Source organism: Canis aureus, chromosome 27 (assembly GCF_053574225.1).
Source record: "Canis aureus isolate CA01 chromosome 27, VMU_Caureus_v.1.0, whole genome shotgun sequence".
Classification (NCBI taxonomy): Eukaryota; Metazoa; Chordata; class Mammalia; order Carnivora; family Canidae; genus Canis; species Canis aureus.
Genome location: NC_135637.1, coordinates 25,578,765 through 25,598,920, shown reverse-complemented (window position 1 = coordinate 25,598,920; position 20,156 = coordinate 25,578,765). Strand labels below are relative to the sequence as shown.

The 20,156-nt window shown below is 38.2% G+C and overlaps 1 protein-coding gene across 2 annotated transcripts in view; it reads left to right on the top strand.

Annotated features, from left to right (window-relative positions):
* The window catches only part of TTC28 (tetratricopeptide repeat domain 28), a 623,568-nt gene that overhangs the window by 16,243 nt on the left and 587,169 nt on the right, over window positions 1–20,156 (top strand). For both annotated transcript variants that reach the window (XM_077874163.1, XM_077874162.1), the window contains exon 2: window positions 19,045–19,323. In XM_077874163.1, the coding sequence (XP_077730289.1) occupies window positions 19,045–19,323 (279 nt within the window). The remainder of the gene's footprint in view (window positions 1–19,044; window positions 19,324–20,156) is intronic.

The following is a 20,156-nucleotide window of genomic DNA, read 5'->3' as shown; positions in this document are numbered from 1 at the left end:
CTACCATGAATTAACTTACTTTTGATTTCTGAGTGTGATAGTAGTGAAGATAGTAGTTTTATTTTGCAGTGTGTAAGATTATTTCATTGCTTAATTTTCTGCCCATTTTATCCTTTGTTTCTTGGGGTACCAGGAGTTTGTTGCCAGGGTGGATGTTCTCAGCAGAGTCTTGAAAAATACTCTACATGTGAGAAAATGATATTCTATCTAGCTACAAATCCAGATATAAACTTTAAAAAGCATATAAGCAAGTTGTGTTCAAGCAGCGTTGCATTTCAAAGGCTGCCTTAAATTTAGAGAAAGTTATGTATCATGGCATTGTAGTATATGCAGTGGTCACACGCATCAGATCTGTACCTTATTGTCTTGTCTTTATTTAAAAAAAATTTTTTTTAAAGATTTTATTTATTTATTCATGAGAGACAGAGAGAGAGAGAGAGAGAGAGACAGGCAGAGGGAGAAGCAGGCTCCATGCAGGGAGCCTGACGTGGGACTCTATCCGGGGACTCCAGGATCACACACTGGGCAGAAGGCAGGCGCTAAACCGCTGAGCCATCAGGGCTGCCCATTGTCCTGTCTTTAAAGTGAGAATGTTACCATTGCCTTCTTCACAGGGATGTTGTAAAGATTAAATGAATTAATACATATATGCTATTTAAAACAGTTCCAGGCATGTACTAAGTGCTAAGTAAATGTTAGGTGTGGTTTTTAGTATTATTACTCTTATTACTTCTCAGGGTAGCAGGAGATCATTAAGTGTTGGATACAGATTGATGTTATTGATTTTGATCCCCTGCACCAAGTTGTTGATTATTTTAAACAGTTTACATGACCTTAGAACAGAAAGTATTTTGCCAATTAAGTTATCTTTTAGCTCCAAATCTAGTTTATTCTGTTTTGTGATCCTGGGGTCTGGAACTCTGCAAGCCACATTCCTGCACTACCTGCTGCTCCCTGTTGCTGGCAGATTGGGGACAGAAAAGGGCTGGAGGGGCAGGGAGGGACTTGCTCTCTTTTCTTTGCTTCCTGTGGCCTTCCTCTCTGCTGTTCCTGTGAGTGCTACACTAACAATGCTTCTTCATCCCAGCAGCAGCAGTACCTTCTTGTAGTAGTTGCTGGATCCAGTTTGCAGTGTTTCCAACCCTTGAGGACTTGTTTCATCAAGCTTTCTTCAGAGACCACTAGTACCAGCCTGCCAATGCCCCTCCTTAGAGATCTGGGTCCCAGGCCCATGGATTCCTCAGAAGTCAGAGATACTAGCACCAGCTGAGCAGTGCTTTCTCCTTAGAAGTCTGACTTTTAAGTGCCCTGGACCTCTCTTCTAAGCTTTTGTTAGCCAAGCTCTGGGTGTGATGGCTGCTTTTAGCAGTTGATATCTCTGTTATTCCTTATTCTCTTTTTGCCCCTTCAGCCATTTATCTGGAAACATCATACTCCTTAGCAAATCTTGTATTAAGTCCTGTCTTTTCAAAGAACACGTATGATACTTGTCTTCTGACTGATCCTGACTGCTATGGATAGAGGTAATAAGGACTAGTAGCCAGCATGGATTTGCTTAGGAACTTGTCATTTTTTTAAGGTTTTATTTATTTATTTATTTATTTATTTGTTTGTTTATTTATTTAATTTGAGAGAGAGCGCGCAGAAGCTGGGGTTGAAGGTGCGGAGAAGAGGCAGAGGGAAAGGGACAAGCAGACTCCCTGCTGAGGAAGGTCCTGTCCCAGGACCCTGAGATTATGACCTGAGCTGAAGGCAGATGCTTAACTGACTGAGCCACCCAGGTGTCCCTACTTTTTTTTTTTTAATGGTTATTCTAAGATGACATAGTATATCTTGATTTCCCTAAATAATTTTACAAAGTATCCCATGATAATCTTATGGACATGAATCTTGTAGAATTAAAGATAATAAGCTTGTTGAATTAGAGAATAATAGAGGTGATAAAAACCTGCACTAAATCTGTACCAAAACAGGGCAGCCCCGATGGCGCAGCGGTTTAGCACCACCTGCAGCCCAGGGCCTGATCCTGGAGACCCTGGATCAAGTCCCACGAGTCTGGATCAAGTCCCATGAGTCTGGATCGAGTCCCATGTCGGACTCTCTGGGTGGAGCCTGCTTCTCCCTCTGCTTGTGTCTCGGCCTCTCATTCTCTCTCTGTGTTTCTATGAGTAAATAAATAAAATATTAAAAAAAAAATCTGTACTAAAACACAAGACTGTACTTTTAAAATCTGGTCTCATGTAATAAATACTGTTTCTTGGATGGAGACATGAGAGTTCACAAATATGAGATGGGTAGATACCACGCTGAAAAAATTAGGATTCAAAGAGATGTGATTTACTAGACAATAAGATGAAACCATGAAGATATATATTTTGCAATCTTGAGGGCAGAGACCATGTCTACTTTCTTTTCTTTTATTATATCCAGTTGTTAGCACAGAATATGTGTTCATTAAGTGAATATGTTGATAAATCAAGGCAAGATTAATCAACTATAAGTAAGGTTTTCCATTTAGTTTCAAAAACATATGAAAACAATTGTGAGGTTTTTCATTTAGGTTCAAAAACATGAAAAACACTTTGTTTATGAAGCATTTATGGGAAGAAGCTTTGAGTTTTCTATAAACTCAATATGAATATCTCCAATCACTAAGAAGCTAATGAATGCAGTCTTAGTATTCATTAATGAAAATAGTGGAATATAGGGTATTCTGTGCTGTGCCCTGAGGCCATATTTATACAATAGGGATCCAATGGGCAAATGGTAAAGATGCAGTCAGTTTCTTTTTTGCAGTATAGGGATGCTTACCCTGGTGTCTCATCTAATTGAGGGACCACTGTGCTAGCCTGCAGTATTTTCTGAAGAAATATTTGTCTGTTTCAGTCCTAGGACAAATGATAATCTCAAAGTTTTACAATTAAATCACAGCTAAGATTTTGAAAAACTTTTAGGGAGACATCACGTATAGAACAAAATCTCACAAATGTTTCTATGTAAACTTTTATGTAACATAAGTTTCCTTAAAGTTTTCCAGGTTAGATTACTGTGCAGTCTTCCTTTAAATAACTAAATAAATAAACCTAGATTATGAGTTTTTTTTACATTTTGAAACATGTCTGGCAAAAACAATAGAGTAGTTGATTATCAAGTCATTTCTGGCAACAGATAGCAAACTTGATTAACCAGCATAGCCTTTTATTCTCTGTAGCCAGGAAACCTCTACCAGATCACTGCTTCCTACTGTTTTGTGGACTCCAAGTGAAAGAGGATGTCAACTACTGCCATTTTGACTTCTAACTTTCTAATTGATTAAGTTCTTTCCAGCTTATCTCTTAACTCAGGAGAAAGACCCTGAAGGCATGAAAGCATCCCCTGAGAGGAATGAAAACTACCCCTCATGCAATAAAGACAGCCCTGGGCCAGCAAGACCCTGCCTGATTGACCCTAGGACAATGATCAGCTTGACCATCACTGCTCACCTGCCACATCTACCAAACTTTGTCCCACTTTTTCTTTTATAAATCTGGAAGTATTCTTGGCACTTCAGAGATAGTCTTTGAGATACTAGTCCCCTGTCTTCCTGGTGTTGTCCTCACTGAAATAAATTATTTTCTCAAACTCAACACCCAGAGGACACATAATCCAATCAAGAAATAGGCAGAAGACATGAACAGACATTTCTCCAAAGAAGACATGCAAATGGCCAACAGACACATGAAGAAATGCTCCACATCACTTGGCATCGGGGAAATACAAATCAAAACCACAATGATACCACCTCATACCAGCCAGAATGGCTAAAATGAATAAGTCAAGAAACAACAGATGTTGGCGAGGATGCAGAGAAAGAGGAACCCTCTTAAACTCTTGGTGAGAATGCAAGCTGGTGCAGCCATTCTAGAAGACAGTATGGAGATCCCTCAAAAATTTGAAAATAGAGCCACCCCATGGCCCAGCAATTTACTATTGGGTATCTACCCCAAAGATACAAATGTAGTGGTTTGAAGGGGCACATGCCTCCCATTGTTTTTTAGCAGCAATGTCTACAATAGCCAAACTGGAAAGAGCCCAGATGTCCATCAACAGATGAATGGTTAATGAAGATGTGGTATATATATACACAATGGAATATTACTCAGCCATCAAAAAATGAAATCTTGCTTTCTGCAATGACATGGATAGAACTAGAGGATATTATGCTAAGTAAAATAAGTCAGAGAAAAGACAATTATCCTATAGCTCACTCATATGTGTAATATAAGACACGAAAACAGTGGACTATAGTGGAAGAGGAAAAAAATAAAATCAGAGAGGGAAACAAACCATAAGAGACCCTTAATCATAGGAAGCAAACTCAGGGTCACTGGAGGGGAGGGGATTGGGGGAACGTAGAAAAAAAATAAAATGTCTGCATTTTTGTTCTTAAATAAAAAATTAAAAGTTAAAAAAGAAGAGAAAGAAATTATTTTCTTGTTTCACCACTGCTTGTCTCTCTGCCTTTGGATTTTGTCAGCCATAAGTGGCCAAACCTGGTCTATTTGGGATTCCTGGAGCCAGGTGTTCCTATACCCCTGCACTTCCACTGCACAAGGGAGATCCATGTTTCAGTTCACGTGTACACTAAGAATTACCTGTAGACTGAATAAAAAGAATAACTTGTTTACACACATGCTTTTTTTTTTAAGATTTTATTTATTTATTTATTCATGAGAGACACACACAGAGAGAGAGAGAGAGGCAGAGGGAGAAGCAGGCTCCATGCAGGGAGCCTGACCGGAGACTCAATCCCGGGTCTCCGGAGTCAGGCCCTGGCCTGAAGGTGGCGCTAAACCGCTGAGCCATCTTGGGCTGCCTGCTTTTTTTTTTTTCCCCAAATTTGTACAGATACTGTTAGATTCATAAAATATAAATGTATTTAAAGGCAATACTGAATTCAGAGTAGCCCTTGCTATTTATATTTTCTGACTTAGCTGTCTTAAAATGTACAATTAAGAAATCAGATACAGGTTTTGATGCTTAAAAGGAGTCCAGAGAGTAGAAAGTACTGGCAATGATTGATCTAGCTCAGAGGTTGGCAAACTTTTTCTGTAAAGGGCCTGATAGTAAATATTTTAGACTTTATGGGCAGTGCAGTCTTTGTTCTAATTACTAAATTCTGCCATTGTAATACAAAAGCAGCCTTAAACAGTGTATAAATAAATGGGTGTGCTGTGTTCCAATAAAACTATTTTTAAGATTTTATTTATTTATTTATGAGAGACACAGAGAAAGAGAGAGGCAGAGACATAAGCAGAGGGAGAAGCAGACTCTATGCATAAAGCCTGATGTGGACTTGGTCCCAGTACTACGGGATCATGCCCTGAGTCAAAGGCAGATGCTCAACCGCTGAGCCACCCAGGCGTCCCCCAATAAAACTTTATTTGCAAACACTGGCAGCTGAAGCTTGCTGAGCCCTGATCTAGATCTTGTTAAAGTTCTTTCAGATTCTAAAAATTAAGTTTAAAAAGATGGAGGTGAGAAGGGGTTAGACTATAATCGTGTTTTACACCTTACAGAACACTAGTCAGATTGATAAGGAGAACCAAGGCAAAAGAAATGTAGATAAGTTTCCTTACAATTTGCCGCCCACTCACAAATATCTGAGATGGCTAGAGTCTTCCTGGAATTCACAACTACCTTAATGTTAATCCTTTGCTAGAGGCAAAAAACAACCCTAGCTTGAAAATAGGCAGACCTGCAGGATCCTGTAAGTCTTCTTTGACCTGTTTAGAAACTTCCTTTATCTCTATCTACCCAACGCCATTTTAAAGTATAAAATTGGGGTGCCTAGGTGGCTTGGTCAGTTGAGAATCCAACTCTTGATCTCAGCTCAGGTTTTGATCTTAGAATCGTGAGTTTGAGCCCTGTGTTGGAGCTCTGCCCTGGGCATGGAGCCTACTTAAAAAATTAAAAGAAAAAAAAATATAGTCAGTTGTTCCTTATGATCACAGTGCAGCTCTTTCTGCTCACTGTCCCCGTTCTTTAATAAAAACACCTTTTTGCACGAAAAATGTCTCACTGGTGTTCACTCCTGGCCTACGTCACATCAAGGTGATCAAGGAAGGAACTTCCTGCAAACCGTGACCCTTACATTGGTTTAAGATACACAGTTTGTAAGAGTACTGGTGACTGTTAAGTTGAGAGTCCCATCCTTCTGAATATAGGTGAGGTCCGGAGCCAATGACCAAGAAAGAATTCTTGAGACATCTTTGGTGCAAAATGGTTTTATTAAAGCATGGGGACAGGATCCCTGGGCAGGAAGAGTGGTTCCCCCGGGCCTGTGAGGAGTGGCCTTTTATATACCCTGGGGTTGGGGGAAGCAAGCAAAGAGGGAGATTTCAAAAGGATTTTCATATGCTAAGGAGGACCTACAAGATACTGGAGGCTTTGCCATTGTCAAGTTAAAGATTGTTTTTCCCTCTAGCAAGGCATTAACATTAAGATGACACACGTATCCCACCCTGAGTGGGAGTTGTTTGTGGGATATCAGCTGTACTTTGTCCTCAACTAGCCCTGCTCCCTTAGCATTTCTATACTTGAGCTAGGTTTCATTCTCCTCTGATTGATGCTGAAAACACAGAAAATTGTGTTTTCATTAATAATGCATTCTAGGTTCTGGATTGAGTGTGTTTATTTGTAGTACCCTTCCTTCAAATGATCTAATGGCAGGGTTCTTTTGATCATATTTATTTCAATAAGAGTTCCTTTTCCTTGATCCTAGTGTACTTCACTTTGGTATTCTCTGGAAAAATTGTGAAAGACCTGAAATGGATTTGGAAAAACATTACTGAGTATCTTCAACGGAAAGCTAACTTGTCTGGAATGTCGTGTACCTTTCTGGGTCATCGGATTCTATGAAGTTTGCACCTTTCATTGTTTTTTAACTACTCCACAGCTCTGTTCGTTATAGATAACTGCTAGCAATCCAAATTATTCTTTTTCTTTTAAAGATTTTATTTATTTATTTATTCATAGAGACAGAGAGGGAGAGGCAGGCATCATACAGAGAGCCTGATGTGGGACTTGAACCAGGGTCTCCAGGATCACGCTCTGGGCTGCAGGCGGCGCTAAACCGCTGCGCCACCGGGGCTGTCAATCCAAATTATTCTTGTTCATAGATAGGCAAATGATTATTTTCAGGTGGAGGAACTGTTGATTTCATTTTCCTTCTCCCCTGGAAAAGGCCAGTTTATATCTATTTAGAAATTCATTTTCAGCATTGCTGATTGCTAATACATGTGGGATATTTTGAATTCTCCTCTGAATTGGTTGTAATATTTTACTGGGTCATTAATAAATGAGTTAAGTAGTCTTTGATGTGTGTTCATTTCACATTTGTGTGAGAATCATGATTTTACTTTTACAAAATGGATATTGTTAACAGGAACAAGGTCATTTAGTGATTTTTAATGCCTATCAAAAAAGAAAATCACGAAAGTACCAGTAAATTTAGAGATGATTAATACCCTCATGAATTATTATATCATAATTGCTGAAAAACCCTCTTGAAATTTAATGGCATGACATAAGTTATTTATGCTCACATGTTAAATATTTAAGTTGCATGTATTTGTGATTTGGTTGAGTTTGAAACTTTAGTAATTAATTTAGACCTGTGCATTTTGATTGTTATGAGTAAACAAGCAAAATTATTTTTCATATTAGTCCTAAAGGGAGTTAGTTGTTAGTCTAATAAAATGGTATTGATTTATAATCTCAAGTGAATAGAACAGTGTAGAAGCGCAAAGTTATGAATACTAGATTTATGTTTGCCAAAAAAATTCAACTGAGTAGATGTGAAGGTGTAATTGGCTTTATTCAGTGACTCTTGAATCAAGTAGCATTCTATCTAGCAAGTAGAAAGGAACTCTGGGGAGCTGTACAGAATGGAGGTCTTTTATAAGCAGAAGGGGGCAGAAGAAGAAAATTTCTAACAAAGGGTGGATTGTTTTAGGCAAGGTCACCTTCCTTCTGGGGGAAGGGTGGGTGCCCGTCATGCAAATTATCTCTGTAGTGCTGATCAGGTAATTCCCAACTGAGTTGTTAAAGGTTACATCCCTGAGAGGCTGAAACTGCAATTAGGTTAGATATTAAGTCTTGGTTTGCTATCCTAGGGCAAGTGAACTCCATTTTGGGCCTGTTCCTTTTGTTTTTTTTTTAAACAGTTCCTTTTTTTTCTTAAGATTTTATTTATTTATTCATGAGAGACACAGGGTCAGAGAGAGAGGCAGGGACACAGGCAGAGGGAGAAGCAGGCTCCATGTAGGGAGCCCGACATGGGACTTGATCCTGGGTCTCCAGGATCATGCCCTGGGCTGAAGGTGGCGCTAAACCACTGAGCCACCCGGGCTGCCCATAAACAGTTCATTCCTTTTGATCAGACTCTTACATTAGCTGAGAGATATGATATAAATTTATTTTTTATTTTTATTTATTTTTTATTTTTAAAAACATTTATTTATTTGAGAGAGAGTGAGAGAGCATAACTGGGGGAAAGAGGCAGAGGGAGAGGGAGAAGCAGACTCTCCAGTGAGCAGGGAGCCCAAGATCATAACCTGACCTGAAGGCAGATGCTTGACCCACTAAACCACCCAGGGCCCCCCAAAATTTAAAGCGTTAATGTCACTTCCACCTATTGCCATGAAGTTCTTGAAGTGTTTGTCAATGCTTTGTGTGGTATTCATAGGTATTAACTATTTGCTTATTACTTTATTTTAAAAAATATTTAATTTATTTATTCATGAGAGACACAGAGAGAAGTAGAGACATAGACAGAGGGAGCAGCAGGGTCCCTGCAAGTCCCCCCTGATGCGGGACTCCATCCCAGGACCCTGGGATCATGATCTGAGCCAAAAGCAGGCGTTCAACCACTGAGCCACCCAGGTGCCCTTGTATTAACCATTTTTGCTTAATCTTGTGATATTCACAGGGCACAATTTCAGGTTCCTATTTTTTAAAGTTGGTCATTCTCTTTGTTCCTTTACTGATAATCTAGTCTTAGGGAGATCAATTGCTTAGTGTTAAGTGTCAGCAAACATGCATTTTGAGAGAATACAGTGTGTGCTAGGGAGACTACTATGACCATGACAAACAGGATAATTCCCAATGTCTGGAGTTTACTTCCTTCCGAGCCAGGGTCTTTTAGACCCAAACCAATCAAAATCAGGTGAGTCAAAGAAAGACATTACCCCCATTGAAGGAGTCACCTTTTTAAGCCAAGTGGCTTGCTCAGTAGGCTCAAGTAACTTGAGTTTCACCTTCCCCTGGGTGTTAATCCAGGTGCAGCAGGTAGTGTTGGCTAGGGAAGTAGGGCTCTGACAATGGAAGCAGATCTTGAATCACGAATGCCTCCTGGTAATTCCCATTTGAATCTGTGACTCATTACTGGAAAGGTGACAGCTATGGAGGCTGGTAAAATTTTAAGTGTCTGTAGGCCACACAGGCTTTTTTTTTTTCATGCTGGTTATCCTTACCTATATCCCCTTCTGTGTATAGAGCTTGGACACAAAGTTCCCCAAGTTTGAATGTTTTGTTTGTTGTGTGTGTTTGTTTTGTTTTATAGAGGGAGTGGGAAGGACAGAGGGAGAGGGAGATAAAGAATCCCAAGCAGGCTCACACCCAGTACTGATCCTGACTCGGTGCTTAATCTCATGACCCTGAGATCATGACCTGAGCTGAAATCAAGAGTTGGACATGTAACTGCCTGAGCCACCCAGGCCCCACAAGTTTGAGGTTGTTAACCAGAGACAGGGAAATAGAGCAGGGGATTTCTAGCATCATGGACAGATCAGAATTTTTGATGAAAAAACTAGCATTTAAAATCCCTTAGCAATGGTCTGGGAGACATGAGTGATGGCAGCCTCTTTCCAGGCCAATGCTAGAGTAAAGGAAAGAGAAGAGAGGGATTCATGTTTAGTTAAAGTTTGAAGTTTTGATGTGGCATTTTGGGAGCAGTTTACCTTGATGTCAGCTTCTCCTCTGTTTAGTTAGTTTTAATTTTGAGGTCTCCAGCTGGTGTATAGGACCACATAGATGTCAGGTGGAGATGTATTCAGCTGTGAGATATATACCCAAGATTCAAGTCACTGGATAGTGAGGAAGACCTGGTACAGTTCCTTCCAAGGTTCAAGAGGATTCTTTTCCTTAAAGAGTCTAAATTAGAAGGGTGGAAGAAAATTGGAAATGTTAGTTTGGAGAATGGTAGCCAGATATTTGAGGAAACTAGAATTCAAGGTTTAGTCCAGTTACAGGTCTATTACTTTTTTTTTTTTTTTTTAAATTCATGAGAGAGACACACACACAGAGGCAGAGACACAGGCAGAGGGAGAAGCAGGCTCCATGTAGGGAGCCCGACATGGGATTCGATCCTGGGTCTCCAGGATCACGCCCTGGGCTGAAGGCAGTGCTAAACCGTTGAGCCACCCAGGCTGCCCCAGTTACAGGTATATTACAAAGCCTCACAGGAAATTGACAGGATTAGAGGCTAATATAGACAAAGATACACAAACATAATTTTTCTTTGTACGGTTACCCCATTTTTTTTTACAGTAGTTAATCACAGTAAAACTAATTTATTTGAATTGCATGTAGCCTGATTATTTATACAAGTGGAGCAAGAATAGTAATGTATCATAAGCTCTTTTTAAGGCTCTTTTGCTGAAACTTTTTATCTCAGGTTGGACTCTTAAAAGCTTCTGAGGCCAGGAAGCCAAGCCAGGGGCTCACCATTAGATTTTACCTGCAGTGCTATTCCAGTCAGTCTTGGCAATATTTCCAATTGTGTCCTCTTATGGAGAGCAGACTCTTATTGAACTTATGTAAAGAACTATCTTGGGCAGCCCGGGTGGCTCAGCGGTTTAGTGCCACCTTCAGCCCAGGGCCTGATCCTGGACACCTGGGATGGAGTCCCACATTGGGCTCCTGCATGGAGCCTGCTTCTCCCCCTGCCTTTCTCTCTCTGTGTCTCTCATGAATAAATAAATAAAATCTTAAAAAAAAAAAAAAAAGAACTATCTTGCTGTAAAAAGAATACTCAAAAATTTCTGAATTCTGGAGGCATCAGGAAGAAAAAGTAAATCTTTTACCTTTGTTTACAACGGTGTATTTTGCCAAATTGTAAGTCATAGGTAGCTTAAGAGAAAAAGTTAATTTAAATCTGGACAAAATAACCAAAACAGCAATGTTTCAGACAAAAAGTCATAAAAATTTATAATAGTCCTCCTTAGTTAATTCAGTCCCATATAATTAATATTTGTTTTGCTTGAATCCAGTTCAGTTTTGTGATCTTAAAGCTGTAAAAAACCTGTACTTGTCAAAGTTCTTTCCATGAATCTTCCAGAAGATGAAACACTTTTGCAGAAACTCTTTTGCAAAAACATCTGAGTAAAACAATTATTCTATAAATGATAAAGATTTAAAATGCCCGTTGTTAAAGAAAGATCTAATGAGAGTTCATTATAAAGGAATAAACAAGAAAATTTGGTTACTTCTGTGACACACAACACTTGAAAATAGCTGGAATTATGACTAAACATTATCAGGGAATATCAGATTTGTAAGAATTTCATACAATATCTAGCACACTTATAAATTATATGTATACAAATATAAAATAAGTCTTCGTATTCTTTTTTGTTTTTTTTTAAGATTTTATTTATATATTCATGAGAAAGAGAGAGGCCGAGATTTTGTATTCTTATTTGATAATGCTTCCCATGTAATATAATGACAAATATCCCCGATTATTTTAAAATTTCCCTTTTTAGGGAAGCCTGGGTGGTTGAGCGGTTCAGTGTCTACATTGGGCTCAGGGTGTGATTCTGATGTCCTGGGATTGAGTCCCACATTGGGCTCCCTGCAGGGAGCCTCCTTCTCCCTCTGCCTGTCTCTGCCTCTGTGTGTCTCTCATGAAAAAATAAATAAAATCTTAATAAAATAAGGGATGAAAAAAAAAAATAAAATAAAATAAGGGATGCCTCGGCAGCTCAACGGTTGAGCGTCTGCCATTGGCTCAGGGCACAATCCTGGAATCCTGGGATCAAGTCTCACATTGCTTCTCCCTCTGCCTGTGTCTCTGCCTCTCTCTTTGTATATCTCTCATGAACAAATACATAAAATCTTTTTAAAAAAATCTTTTTTTAAGGATTTAATTTGTTTTTTTTTGAGAGAGAGAATGTGGGGAGGGGGAGGAGTAGAGGCAGAGGGACAAGCAGATTCTGTGCTGAGTGCAGAGCTCCATGTGGAGCCTGATCTCACCACTCTGGGATCATGAACTGAGCTAAATCAAGAGTTGGACACTTAACCTGAGTCACCCAGATGCCTCTAACATTTCCCTTTTTAGAAGGAGGGAGAATACATCTTTTAAGGTGTTTCAGGGATCCTCTGAAAAATCCCAAAGTTAAAAGACTTCATTTAGGATTTGATTTGGAGAAATTTGTTAAAAATATCAAAGGTCCTAAAATAGTTGGTCAAATAGGTCATTGTGAAACAACACTTAGTTATCCATTTAACAAGAGTGACAATAAAAGATTTTGCAGGCAAATACAGAAAGTTAAATTGTTATTAAAAAAAAAAAAACCCAAACAATCAAAACTCCAAAAAACCTTAGCTGTTTTAATAGAGAAGATTCAGTTTTCTTAAGTAATCAGACATCTGATTAAGTCAGCACATAAAATTGTTTTGCCAAAACACAGAATCTTTGTTTTCTAGGAAGAATCTGTTAAAGAAAAACCTTTCATACTCTCTTATCGAGAGCAGACCAGTAGCCGAGAAAACTTTGTCCTTTTAACAGAGAGAAGAGCAATTCTAATTTTGTAGCTCCTCATTTTTATATTAAAGCTTATTTGCTTAACGAAATTTATTCTAATCTTTGCCAGTCATGACCATGCATAAAATTATTTTCGAAAGATTCCTTTTCTCCAAAGCTTAATGGCTTTAACTGGATATGTTGAAATTTAAAATCCTAAAAAGCTCTGAATTTTTAGTGAAAATAGAGAAGTAAACAATTATGAACTCTTATATTAGCATTCTGCAGATTGTCACACTTATAAAAACTTCTTATAATTTCTAGAAATGCATGCTTTCTCATAGTGACTTCCTCAGTATGACATAAAACATGTTTACTAATAGATCTCCTTTATCTCTTGTATTTTGTATTTTATACATATACCTTAAACTTCACAAGTCATTTTAGCTATACTAATTATTATTCTTTTCTTACTACATTTCCATGTTTCTAAGATCATTTTCCTTCAATATATATTTTAGCATTTCTTTTAGTGCAGGCCTGTGGATGAATTCCCTTAGTTTTGTTTTGTTTGTACACGTATTTATTTTACCTTTTAAAAAATTGAGATATGGGCAGCCTTGGTGCGGTGGCTCAGTGGTTTAGTGCCTGCCTTCAGCCCAAGGCGTGATCTTGGAGACCCAGGATCGAGTCCCATGTCGGGCTCCCTGCATGGAGCCTGCTTCTCCCTCTGCCTGTGTCTCTGCCTCTCTCTCTCTCTCTGTGTCTGTCATGAATAAATAAATAAAATCTTTAAAATAAAAAGATAAAAAATTGAGATATAATTAGTATACCATAAAATCCACTATTTAAAAGTGTACAATTCAGTGTTTTTTAGTATATTCACAACCATCACCACGAATTCTAGAACATTTCTTTTTTTTTTAAACATTTTTTTAAAAGATTTATTTATTTATTTATGACAGAGAGAGAGAGAGAGAGAGAGAGAGAGGCAGAGACACAGGAGGATGGAGAAGCAGGCTCCATGCTGGGAGCCTGACGTGGGACTCGATCCCGGGACTCCAGAATCGCGCTCTGGGCCAAAGGCAGGCGCTAAACCGCTGAGCCACCCAGGGATTCCCCCTAGAACATTTCTATCATCTTCAAAAACCCCTTACTCATTGGGTGACCCATTTTCCCCCTACCTCTAACCCTGTGGCAACCATAATTTGCTTTTGATCTCAGTGAGTATGCCTTTCATGGACATTTAATATAAAGTAAATCATACAAAGTATGGCTTTTTGTATCTGGCTTCTTTCCCTTAACATATTGTTTTAAAGATTAATCTATGTTCTTATGTATATCAGTATTTTTTTTTTCTGGTTCCATTGTATGGCTATGCCACATTTTGTATATTCATTCAGTTGGTTTATGGACATTTGGATTATTTCCACTTTATGACTTTTATAAATAATGCTGATATAAACATTTGTGTCCACACATTTTCAGTTCATTTGGGTAGATGCTTAGGAGTGGAATTGCTGGATCACATGGTACCTCTATGTTTAACTTCTTGAGAATGTGCCAAACCTGTTTGCCACAACAGTCTTATCATTTAAAATTCTACCAGCAATGTATGATGGTTCCTGTTTTAATTTCATTTTTGAATAATATTTTCTCTGGGTATAGAATTTTGGTTAGCTGCTATTTCATCTTCCATCATTTCTATTAAGGTTGAAGCTTTGAAGATAGTGTGTCTTTCCCCCTTCCACTGTTTTAACATTTTCTCTTTGTTTTTGGTTTTTAGGAGTTTGATTGTGATATGTGTAGATCTAGTATTCTTTGTGATATCTTGGGGTTGGATGAAGTTCTTTTTTGGAGGGGGGAATGAAGTTCCTAAAACAGTTGATTCAATATTCTATGAATTGATGTCTATCATTAGTTTTAGAAAATTCTTGGTCATGAGGTATTCAAATGCTGCATTTACTTCTCTTTTTTCTGGGATTTCAATTATATGTGTGTTAGACTTCTTGGGCATGTTTCTTATTATGTCTCTTATGCACCTACTTTCTCCCCCCAATCGTTTCTTTTTGGGTATATTTCATTTTGGGTATTTTTAATGGAGTTTTCCTCTGCTTTATTAATCCATTTGTTATGTCACATCTTATAAACCCATCTACAAAGTTGTTAATTTGAGGTATCATATAGTTTAGCTTTGGAATGTACATTGACTTCTTTATTTTTATTTTTTATTTATTTTATTTTTTTAAAATTTTATTTTTATTTCTTCATGACAGAGAGGCAGAGACACAGGCAGAGGGAGAAACAGGCAGAAGGAGAAGCAGGATCCATGCAGGAAGCCTGACGCGGGACTCGATCCCAGGTCTCCAGGATCATGCCCTGGGCTGAAGGTGGTTCTAACCACTGAGCCATCCGGGCTGCCCTGAATTCTTTATTATATGGCCAATTCTCTAGTGAAAATTTGTCTTATCTATTTTATTTTAATTATTTATTTTTTGTTAAGATTTTATTTATTTTTTATTAAGATTTTATTTATTTATTTGATAGAGTGTGTGCCTGAGCAGAGGGAGGGGCAGAGGGAGAGAATCTCAAATAGACTCTGAGCTGAGTGTGGAGCCCACTCTGAGCTGAGTGTGGAGCCCAATGCAGGGCTTGATCTTACAATCCAGAGATCACAACCTGAGCTGAAATCACGAGTCAGACTTTTAATTGACTGGGCCATCCAGGTGCCCTATTTTCTATTTTGTTTTTAAAATAGAAATACAATTAGGGACACTTGGGTGGCTCAGTGGTTAAGCATCTGCCTTCAGCCCAGGGCATGATCCTGGCATCCCAGGATCGAGTCCCACATGGGGCTCCCTGCATGGAGCCTGCTTCTCTCTCTGCCTATGTCTCTGCCATTCTCTCTCTCTGTATCTCTCATAAGTAGGTAAAGGCTTAAAAAAAATACACAACTTATGTGTACCCTTTGCTTATCCATATGGGCCTTTGTGTAAATTTAAAAATATTCCTTCTCTCTAGGCATAAGAATAGCTTGGTGAGTGAAGAGAGATTTTATAAGATGTAGAAAGTGGCATGCCCCTTCCTCTAGGCAGTGCAGCTCTGGGCCAGGTACAAAGGTTGACTTTTTTATCTTACTTTTGTCCTCTTAGACAAACATACTTAGACGGTGAACAGATTCTAGTACATATGTGTGCCCTGGTATATAACGTAAGCTATGCTGTTTTCACTTTTTTTTTTGTATTTTGAAAAAATAGGTAATATATGCATATAATAAAGTATCAGACAGTACAAAATAGAAATGTTGGTTCCTTTCCTACTCCTACCTTCCAGTCTTCAAACAACTCTCTTTTGAGGCAGTTATTCTACTGGTTTATATATTGTTTCTGGCATAATTAATCCATGTATATTTAAGCACATAAATGTGTGTACATGTATGTATTTTTTCCTTCCCCCTTTTTTTCATGGAAGATAACATATTCTATATCTCTCTTCTACAGCTTGATTTTTTTCTATCTTTCCATATCAGTATATAAAATCTGCCTCATTCTTTTGGCTAGATTTGTAGTATCAATTATATTGATCTATGAAAACTAATTTGTCTGTTTTCCTGTTGTCTGACATTTAGGTCATTTCTAACCTCATGCCAATACAAATCATGCTGTTACGAATATTCTTATATATGTGACTGTTTATATAGGTAAATGTATCTGAAGGATAAATGACCTGAAGTGGAGAAATTTCTAGAATTCAAAGGATATGTATCTTTTTACATTTTTGTAGCTATTCCTTACTTGTTCTGTAAAGAAATATTAGTTTCTAGTTCCATCAACAATGTATGAATGTAGCATTTTCCTTATCCCTTACTATGAAAGTGGAATGATAATTTTTTTCCACTAGTGTGAGAAGAGAAATAGTACCACAGGATTTAATTTTCTTTTAAAATAACTGAAGGAAGGATGCTTGGGTGGCTCATACAGTTAAGCATCTGCCTTTGGCTTAGGTCATGCATGTTCTCAGGGTCCTGGGATTGAGTCCCACGTTGGGCTCCTTTTTCAGTGGGGAACCTGTCTTTCTCTTTTCCTGCTGCTTCCCCTGCATATGCTCTCTCTCTCTGACAGATGTATAATAAATCTTAAAAAACAAAAATAACTGTAGTCGTGAGGCGCCTGGCTGGCTCAGTTTGTAGAGCATACAACTCTTGATCTCAAGATTGTGAGTTCAATCTCCATGTTGGGCCTAGAGCTTACTTTTAATAAATAAACAAAACTGAAGTCATGGGATGCCTGGATGGCTCAGCTATTGAGTGCCTGCCTTCGGCCCAAGGCAAGATCCTGGAGTTCCTGGATGGAGTTCTACATTGGGCTCCCTGTGAGGAGCCTGCTTCTCTCTCTGCCTATGTCTCTGCCTCTCTCTCTGTGTGTCTCTCATGAATTAATAAATAAATAAATAAATAATCTTTAAAAAAATGAAGTCACACATTAAAAAAAATGTGCCTAGAAGCCATTTGGAGTTTCTTTCTTATGATCTGTCTGTACATATCCTTCTTCAATTTTCCTATGTCCACTGGATTGTTTTTTTCTTATCTATTTGTAGATTTTTATATAGTAAGAAAATGAGCCTTTTGTTATGTGTCACAAGAGTTTTTAAAAATTGGTTTGTTAGGCAGCCCCGGTGGCTCAGCAGTTTAGCGCTGCCTTCGTCACAGGGCTGATCCTGGAGACCCAGGATCGAGTCCCACGTTGGGCTCCCTGCATGGGGCCTCCTTCTCCCTCTGCCTGTGTCTCTGCCTCTCTCTCTCTCTCTGTGTCTGTCATGAATAAATAAATAAAATCTTAAAAAAAAATTGATCTGTCACTCATCTTTTTGCTTTTTTTAAATCTATTTTTCCATAGAAATATTTAAAATTTTTATGTTGTCAAATTAATCAGTCTTTTCTATTTTTTGAAAAGATTTATTTATTTATTTATTCATGAGAGAGACACACACACAGAGAGAGAGAGAGAGAGAGAGAGAGGCAGAGACACAGGTAGAGGGAGAAGCAGGCTCTATGCAGGAGCCTGACGTGGGACTCAATCCTAGGTCTCCAGGATCAGGCCCTGGGTTGAAGGCGGCACTAAACCGCTGAGCCACCTGGGCTGCCCTAAGTTTTTTTTTGTTTTTTTTTTTTTTAATTTGAAACTTACATATGCTCATTGTGTAACATTTGGATAAGAGAAAATTTTAAGGAAATAAAAATAACCCATAATTTTATATTCAGAGATAACTCAGCATAGTTAATATTTTGATTTCGTTTCTTTCATCTTTTTAAGTGCAGCCATCTTAATATGGTTGAGATCATATTTTTCTACTTGGCTTATATTTGCATTCTTTCCCTTACTATAACTTTACATATGTCTGTCTGTCTGTATGTATGTATATAATCTCTACACCCAATGTGGAGCTCGAACTCAGGACCCTGAGATCGAGAGTCCCATGATGTACCAACTGAGCCAGCCAGGCTTTATTCAAATCATACACAAATGTATTGCTACTCTAGTTAACTTAATACTGCCCTCCCTTAGTATTAACTGTAAGTTACCAAGAAAAGCCCGAACTTTCTTCTACATACATTCATTCATTCACACTCTCAATAAAAAAAAAAGTAAATATATATGTTTATAGCCATATGTATAAATAAAAACAGGGACAGGGGATCCCTGGGTGGCGCAGCGGTTTAGCGCCTGCCTTTGGCCCAGGGCGCGATCCTGGAGACCCGGGATCGAATCCCACGTCGGGCTCCCGGTGCATGGAGCCTGCTTCTCCCTCTGCCTATGTCTCTGCCTCTCTCTCTCTCTCTCTCTCTCTATGTCTATCATAAATAAATAAATCTTAAAAAAAAAATTTTAAAAACAGGGACACCTGGGTGGCTCAGTGGTTGAACATTGCCTTCGGCTCAGGGCACGGTCCTGGAGTCCCGGGATCGAGTCCCACATTGGGCTCCCTGCAGGGAGCCTGCTTCTCCCTCTGCGTATGTCTCTGCCTCTCTCTCTCTCTGTGTCTCTCATGAATAAATACATAAAATCTTAAAAAAAAAAAAAATATATATATATGCATATGCATTCAAGGTACTATGTTAGGTACTTCTTGGAAAGTTTCTTGTCTTTCAGGATACAAAAATTTTCTTTGTAAAGCAGTCTATGAAGAATGTCCCTGTTCTCTTGAGGTTCAGAGAAGGAAACCCTCTGGATTATCTGACAAAGTTTCTTTCTTTGTAGATTCCTCTCTTTGGTGCTAAGACTATTGGTCGGAGAAGTCCCGATGGACCAGTGTTGAGCAAAGCTGAATTTGTTGAGAAGGTTCGTCAGAGTAACCAGGCCTGTCATGATGGTGATTTTCACACAGCTATTGTTCTGTACAATGAAGCCCTGGCTGTTGACCCACAGAACTGCATCTTATACAGCAATAGATCTGCAGCCTATATGAAAATCCAGCAGTATGACAAGGCACTGGATGATGCAATCAAAGCTCGACTTCTCAATCCCAAATGGCCAAAGGTAGAAATATCATTTAATTTCATAGAATCATTTGTGCTGATTTCTTATTTTAATGTAACATTTAATTGAATTTGTAGTTATTAATATTTTAATAGTCTGTAAATCAGCAAAGTGTAGAATGGCCTCATTGAGCTGGTACACTAGTTGAATGGCTTCCCCTTTTAATGCTTTGAAACTGTACTCTCCATATTCAAGTTTAATTCTTTTCCTGTATATTTGAAATTGGCATTTTTCCCCCCACTAGTTCCTTAATAAGATACATGTTAGTCATTTGTATAGGTTTTGACATTTCCTTTTTGCACAGATGTTTATATGGGAATGGTTTCTTTTTTTGCTTGAAAAAAGTTGAAAATAATTAGTTTTAATATTCCTTGTCAATGACTACTTGTTTTCAGAATGATATTTAATCGGAGAAACAGTTTTTTCCCCGAATACATCATTTTAATGATCTCTGTTCCCTTGAATGGTTTAAGGCTTGAATTATCTTTGTTTTGTATATACTTTGTTTCCAGTGTGCCTATTTACCATCTAACCCCCAGTCTATTTTAGAAAAATTTTCCTAAGATGTACTGAAATGTTTGAGATATTTTTTTTTACTGAACCACAAAAGCATTTGATCCCATTCGTGGCTTTCTGTTATGTTAACAAAAGTTAATGGATATTTGCTAGAGATTTAAAAAATATTTTTACTGTCTTATTAATGTCATAATCATATTAATTTATACTTTAACTCTGGTGGGTACTTTTGACCTCTTTCAGTGGAATTTCCAATGTTGCTGCTGCTTCATGAATTTTTTAGTATTTTGTAATTCCTAAAAAGAGTTCTTTTATAA